Consider the following 6,659-nt stretch of genomic DNA (forward strand, 5'->3'; position numbering starts at 1 on the left):
CTATGATATCGATCTTGCAGTCTGTCAGGGAAGACACAAGGATAGGAGTAAAGAGTTAATAAGGCATTTATACTCTGTATTGGAGAAAGCATCAGGGGCACATACAGTTATCCACTTCAATCTCTTCCCTGAGCTGTGGGAGAAGAGACTCAACATTATACAAGCACTGCATTGTACCCATGTCATTATGGTTCCTATGTGGGGCCTTGCATACAAAATATGTTGCTGCTGAAAATAGGACTTAGGTGGGTGAGTTTTGAAGAGATTCAGTCAATAATACTGTTACTTATTCTTATAAAGACACAAAGTCAATAATAATAATACTAAAAATGGCACTTACAGGAGATTCGGGCAGCTGGAAATCAGCCACAATCTGATCCAGGTGTTCCTGAAACATAAAGAAAGAGCCGGTGTGAGGAAGAAATGTATTAAGCAACATTATCTGGTAGTTGGGAAGCAGAAATATGGAGCAGTGCTGCTGTGCAGTTACCATTCAGCTGCAGTGTCACTATAGGCCACACCATTGGCTACATGTAGGGTTGCCACCTGGCCAGTATTTTACTGGCCTGGCTGGTAAAAATGCTGCCTGGTGACAACGTTATTAATAGGGAAAAACCATAAAAATATAGGATGATCGGTATTTTTTTCCAGAAAAGGTTGCAACCCTAGCTGCGTGTCACTGATACAGTGGCGGAACTACCGGGGGAGCCAGGCCCCCCCCCCCCGGCAGTCCGCGCGCCGATGTACGGCGCATATTCCCGGCAAGTTCCGGGTGTACGTCCTGCGCCAGGGCCCGCCCCCCTCTAGTTACACTTCTGCACTCATATGTATATAATAGTAATTATTATATGGGTTACTGTCAGTGGCCTCCTCAACTTCACTGTTTGTTCCTGGTTTAAATGGCATAAGATCCAATTACTCTCAAGCACCCCTGAAATCAAGGGCATAACTATAGAGGAAGCAGACCCTGCGGTTGCAGGGGGGCCCAGGAGTGTAGGGGGCCCAGTGAGACCCTAATTAATTAGCAATTTTAATATATCTTGGTAAAATAGGCCAATTTATAAATATTTTGGGGCCCTAAATTGAATTTGCTATGGGGCCCAGTAACAACTAGTTACGCCACTGCCTGAAATCCCCTGAATGTGCAACAATAGGAATTTACAATAAATAAGCCCTGTATGTACATGAAGGCCACAGGGCGCTGTTTTTACAGGCAGACCAGGGGTGCAACAGTCCATGAGAAGGATACAGGGCTCGGTTGAATCCCAACATAGTGGATTCGGTGCATCCCTAATAAATATAACCTTGGAGGAACGAGGCCCACATAGGGTCGAGATGAGTTTAGGCTAGGCCCCCTCCCCCGCTAGATGTGTATTGTGAGTATCGGCTGTCAGCCCCCACTCTCTCTCACAGGGAGTTACAACAATAGGGCCCCCTTTTCGGCGGGAAAAAAGGGGGCGGGCTGAAGGGCGGAGCCAGGGGGCAGGTAAACCAGGAAGGGGCTTTTAAGGAGGAGCAGGAGGCCAGTAAAACATAACCTGTTTTTTCTTTCAGAGAGGACACTTACCGGTACGCTGCCAGCTTCGTTTAAAATGGAGAGAGGAAGATCCACTGCGCCGAGAAGGAGGGTGCTGCGTCCTCAGAGGTTCCGTGACGAAGAAGATGTCGGCCAAGTCCACGGTTCCGGTGCGAAGAGGAAGGTAAATTTCTCCCCTCTAGGTGGACGCTCCAACAGGCGACGCAGGATGATGGAGGCCATCACTGGAGACGACGCCGCCAGCAGCCACGGACCGGAGGAAGAGTTCGGAGGAAGCGGGTCGGAAGAAGATGGCGGCGGTATGAAGATGCAGGCATCGCGAGACTCGGATGACGTCATCGCACCGGAAGGAGAAACCGAGAGGAGGAGGAGAGTTGGATCCAATGGAGAAAGGAGAGAGAGCAGAAGGGAGAGGAGGAAGCAGGACCTTCAAGACGGCAGGAAGGAAGGGAGAGGGCTTCATCCAGTACAGAAGGGCAGTCTTCACAGAACGGCGACAGGACCAAGGTGCCTACACGGAAGACTACTATGGGTGAGTTGAATATTTCTTCTGATTCAGAATCTGATTTTGAGGGGTCAGATAGTGAGACTGAGGGAGGAAAGATATTATCATTAATGAAAAAATTCTTTAGAGGAAAAGGGAAAGAAAAAGGTTTAGGAAAAACAAAAGAAAGTAGTCAATCAATGGTGCTAGTTGGAGCAGCAGATACTTACGCATGCGCGTTGACAGAAACAGCAGATCACTTGCCGAGGAAAACTAGGAAAAATATTGAGGCTGGAAAATTTGTGGATATCTATGAGTTGACTAGGGAAGCTGTTCAGGCAAAGGAGGACGGGGTGAAAACCGAAGAGAAAGGAAAAAAGGGAAAAACAATTTTCGATTGGTTGAAGGGATTCTTGGTTTTTGCAAGCGTATACTTAGAGAAAAAACCAGAACAATGTTTGAATATTATAAAGTACATAGACACAATAGTCGATACATATTTGTTTTATAAAGGCTCTTCATGGTCGGATTACGACAGGGCTTTTAGGAAGAAGATATTGAGTAGCAAGGTCTTGTCTTTTGGACAAAAGGATATAGATTTGTGGACGAGATTGGTTTCAAAAGATAATGGTTCAGCTGGCAATGGCAATAAAGGGTCATATGCTTTTAAGCCCAGAAACATCTGTTTTGCGTACAACGAGAAAAGGTGTACTAGGGGCTATGCGTGCAGGTTTAAGCATTCTTGTTTGGCTTGCGGATCTTCTCATGCGGTATCTGAATGTAATAAAAAGAAAGAAGGTCAGATAAACAGGCAGCCTTTTCGAACAGCTTACCAGAAGAGCGGAAACGCCAATACAGACAGCCAGGCTAAGTAAAGAGTTGGCAAGTTACCCAGACAAGGAAGCCGCAAAATTTTTAACAAAAGGTTTTTTGGAAGGTTTTAGGATCCCAGTTTTACACCCTCCCCCACCCAGCAAAGTTTTTAAAAATTTGAAATCAGCTAGTCGACATACCGAAGTTTTGAAGCACAAAATTGAAAAAGAAATAAAAGCAGGGAGAATGGCAGGACCATTTGAGGACTTGCCTATTGAGGGGCTAGTAGTGTCACCTTTAGGTATAGTCCCAAAAAAGGAGTCAGGAAAATTTAGAATGATACAGCACCTTTCATATCCAGATGGAGAATCGGTGAATGATGATTTAGACGAGGAACAGTGTAAAGTACAATATCAGTCTTTCGATGAAGCATTGGAAATAGTTAGGAGTCAAGGAAAAGGGGCATTGTTGGCAAAGGTAGACATCGAATCTGCATTTAGGTTGTTACCCTTACATCCAGAAAGCTTTAGATTGACAGGTTGTCATTTTCAGGGAGCATTTTATGTCGACCTATGTCTACCCATGGGCTGCGCAATCTCTTGTTCATTTTTTGAGACTTTCAGCACCTATTTGCATTGGCAGTTATATAAAAGATCAGACAACAAAGCTATAGCTCACTATTTAGATGATTTCCTGATCATAGGCCCCAGACACTCTGCAATCTGTCAGGACACATTAGCAATATTTCTGCATATGTTGAAGGAATTAGGAGTGCCAGTGGCCGTTGACAAAACAGTAGAACCAACCACAAAATTGACCTTTTTGGGTATTGAGATTGATACAGGGGCCAAAATGTGTAGATTACCAAAAGAAAAGGTAGTAAAAACTAGGCAAGCAGTTAGGAGATTGGAAGCAGCGAATAAAGTATCACTGAGGGAAATGCAACAAGCCCTAGGTCTATTGAATTTCACATGCAGGATAATACCAATGGGTCGCATTTTTAACAGGAGATTGGAAAAATCCACATCAGGGGTTAATAAACCATTTCATAAAATAAGGGTCACAAAGGAAATGAAAGCAGATTTGAAAATATGGAACTGTTTCTTATCTAAATTCAATGGTGTCAGGTTATGGTTAGCAGAAACACAAATTAATCAAGAGGTAGAGCTTTTTCACAGATGCAGCCGGAAGCGTTGGCTTTGGAGCTTACTTGGCAGGGAAATGGTGTGCGGCCAGGTGGCCGCAAGCATGGCATGACAAAGGTCTGACAAAGAATTTGACATTGTTGGAGTTATTCCCAATCTTGGTAGCATTGGAGCTTTGGGCAGAAGATTTGAAGGATAGGGCAATTAAGTTCTTTTCTGATAACATGGGAGTGGTCCACGCAGTGAATAACCTGTCATCAGACTCAACCCCAGTAATTGGACTACTAAGACATCTGGTTCTGATTTGTATGAGGTTTAATATATCGTTCAGAGCCCAACATGTACCAGGGGTAGAAAACACTATAGCAGATGCCTTGTCTAGAGAAAAGTGGGATATTTTCTTTAAGTGCGCTCCATATGCGGAAAAATCAGCTTACGCATGCCCTAAAAATTTATGGCAGCTCGTGACCCCCTCTTAGAAGAATTGTGTGAAAGGGCAGTATCCGAAAAGACTCTTTCCAGCTACAAAAGGGCCTGGAAGAGATGGCAGATATTCTGCAGAAGCGGTAAGAGCAATCAAGGCACTAAGGATTTGGTGTCATTTTTAATGGTCCTGTACAGAGAAGGAAAGTCAAGAGCAGGAGCCAGCAACGCATTAGCCGCAATTTCTCATTTTTCCATAGTAAAGGGTAGAGCAGATATCACACATGATCCATTAGTTAGGAAAATAATGAAGGGATGGGCAAGAGTTGAAGGCCCCAGGGTCGATAAGCGAGAACCCATAATTGAATGCAGACTAAAAATGATTCTGAACTCTCTTGAGGAGGTGTGTTCAGACCAATTTGAATGTATTTTGTTTAGAGCAGCCTTCGCTCTGGCTTTCGGAGGAGCATTTAGGATAAGTGAATTGGTCCCCCCATCCAAGAAGGTAACAGATAAAGGTTTAATGTATAGCCAGGTTTTATTACAGGACAGGAAGTTGTTAGTTTACATCAGTAGATCAAAAACAGATCAGTTGGGTAAGGGCAGATGGTTCAGTATAGAAAAAACTTAGAGAATAACATGCCCGGTCAAGGCCTTGCAGGATTACATAGGGATGCGCCCAGCAGGGGGGCACCTTTTGTTAATTCACAGGGACTTATCCCCCATGTCAGCATTTCAATTTAGGCAAGTGCTCAAAAAGGCAGTCATTGCGAACGGATGGGATCCTAAAAAATTTGGATCACATTCATTCAGGATAGGGGCAGCAACAGAAGCAGCAATGAGGGGAGAAACAGAGGATAGGATAAAAGGGATTGGGAGGTGGAAATCAAAAGCATACAAAAAATACATACGCCCCATAAATGTAACACAGTAGTAATCCTACAATTTTTAACCTACCCCCCCCCCCTTTTTTCTTTGGTTTGTTGCTGCAGGGGGAAAAGCTACCTGCAACATTTTGATCATAGGCCACTCCTTTATTTTTTGGGCAAGACAGCATGCAGCAGGCAAGCAGTTGGGGTTACCGGAGGAACACATGAAGATTACATGGCAGGGGTGGAGAGGCATGAAGTGGGAACAAATGAGAGGCCGGTTGTATAGTTCAATACAGAAGTTCAAGTTCATAAACCTGGTGATAGTACATGCTGGGGGAAATGACGTTACGTCAATCAAAACCCCAGCGTTGATAGAAAGCATGAGAAAGGACTTGGAGGATTTAATGTCCAGCAACAAGATAGGGGGAGTGGCTTGGTCAGACATCATACAGAGAGGAGAATGGCGAGGAGCAGTTCCCCCCCAGGGCATTGAAAGAGCCAGGAAAAAAAGTAAACCGGGCCATGCACAAGATCATGTGTTCCTCAGGTAACGGGGTAATTAGACATGACAATATAAGGTACCGACAAACACAGCTTTTTAGAAAGGATAAAGTACATTTGACAGAGGAAGGTTTGGATTTGTTCTGGGCAAACTTCAGGAATTATATAGAAGAATGGTGGAGGTCGCAGGAGGTCTAGGTGGGCCATGGAAAAGGATAGGTGGCACCCTTCCCTTCTTTTCCATTGGGTGGCATCAGTGCGGCTCCAGGAAGATGGATGGTTTTTTCAGTGAAGTGCAGGCCTACCCTCGGAAAGTCGCGAGTGTGGAGCAGACTTTGACTGCACGGTCTTGTCTGTGTCATGCGAGAGGCTGGGTTAGCGCCATTATTGCACATGATAGGGAGCAGGGGGATGGGCTACTGGTTGGTCAACAGCGGGCGCTCTGCCCCATGATCCCTGCTCTCTAAAATAACTGTTTGGTACGGTGTGGGCACCAGGCCCACGTTCTTGGCGATTATAGGAGCCGCAGCTGGTGGTCAGGGTGTACCTAGTCCTTGGCACATATATATATAACTTTGTTAATAAAATACGTGACCTCCACAGATTTTGCCACCTTAAGAAGTCTCCGTGTCGTTATTCAGGTTTTTATTCAGGTTGGTGGTAAGCACAACGGAAGGGGGTAGGGGGATCCTTAGCCTAATACATTTTAAAAATCATGCTAAATGTGAGATCCACCCACAAACATTCCAATACATACAAAAGTGCCTGAAAGCCAAACCAAGATTTTCTGTTGTGAACATCTGCTGCCTTTTGTAACTTTATCCCTTTACATCAGGAGCAGTGAGTGGTGAATGGGGGTTATTGGTGGCACAAACTCGAGTGGG

At 44.8% G+C, this 6,659-nt stretch overlaps 1 protein-coding gene across 2 annotated transcripts; it reads left to right on the forward strand.

Annotated features, from left to right (window-relative positions):
- The first annotated feature begins 1,555 nt into the window (after positions 1-1,555).
- Positions 1,556-6,393, forward strand: LOC121395545. 2 transcript variants are annotated; one of them, XM_041569265.1, is made up of 2 exons: positions 1,556-2,069; positions 4,441-6,393. In XM_041569265.1, the coding sequence occupies exons 1-2, from the start codon at positions 1,593-1,595 to the stop codon at positions 4,456-4,458; spliced, it is 495 nt and encodes a 164-aa protein (XP_041425199.1). In that variant the 5' UTR covers positions 1,556-1,592; the 3' UTR covers positions 4,459-6,393. The 2 variants fall into 2 exon arrangements, with proteins under 2 accessions (XP_041425199.1, XP_041425198.1); XM_041569264.1 differs by having other exon boundaries at positions 1,557-2,069; positions 5,395-6,393.
- The last annotated feature ends 266 nt before the right edge of the window (positions 6,394-6,659 follow it).

The sequence above is a fragment of the Xenopus laevis genome, chromosome 7L (assembly GCF_017654675.1).
Source record: "Xenopus laevis strain J_2021 chromosome 7L, Xenopus_laevis_v10.1, whole genome shotgun sequence".
Taxonomy (NCBI): Eukaryota; Metazoa; Chordata; class Amphibia; order Anura; family Pipidae; genus Xenopus; species Xenopus laevis.

What these genes read in the sequence shown, in the direction of transcription:
- LOC121395545 (XM_041569264.1), top strand. Translation starts at nt 1,593, where the DNA reads ATGGAGAGAGGAAGATCCACTGCGCCGAGAAGGAGGGTGCTGCGTCCT. An exon ending in TACACGGAAGACTACTATGG is followed by an intron (nt 2,070 to 5,394) that starts GTGAGTTGAATA and finishes TTGTTGCTGCAG; the next exon opens with GGGGAAAAGCTACCTGCAAC.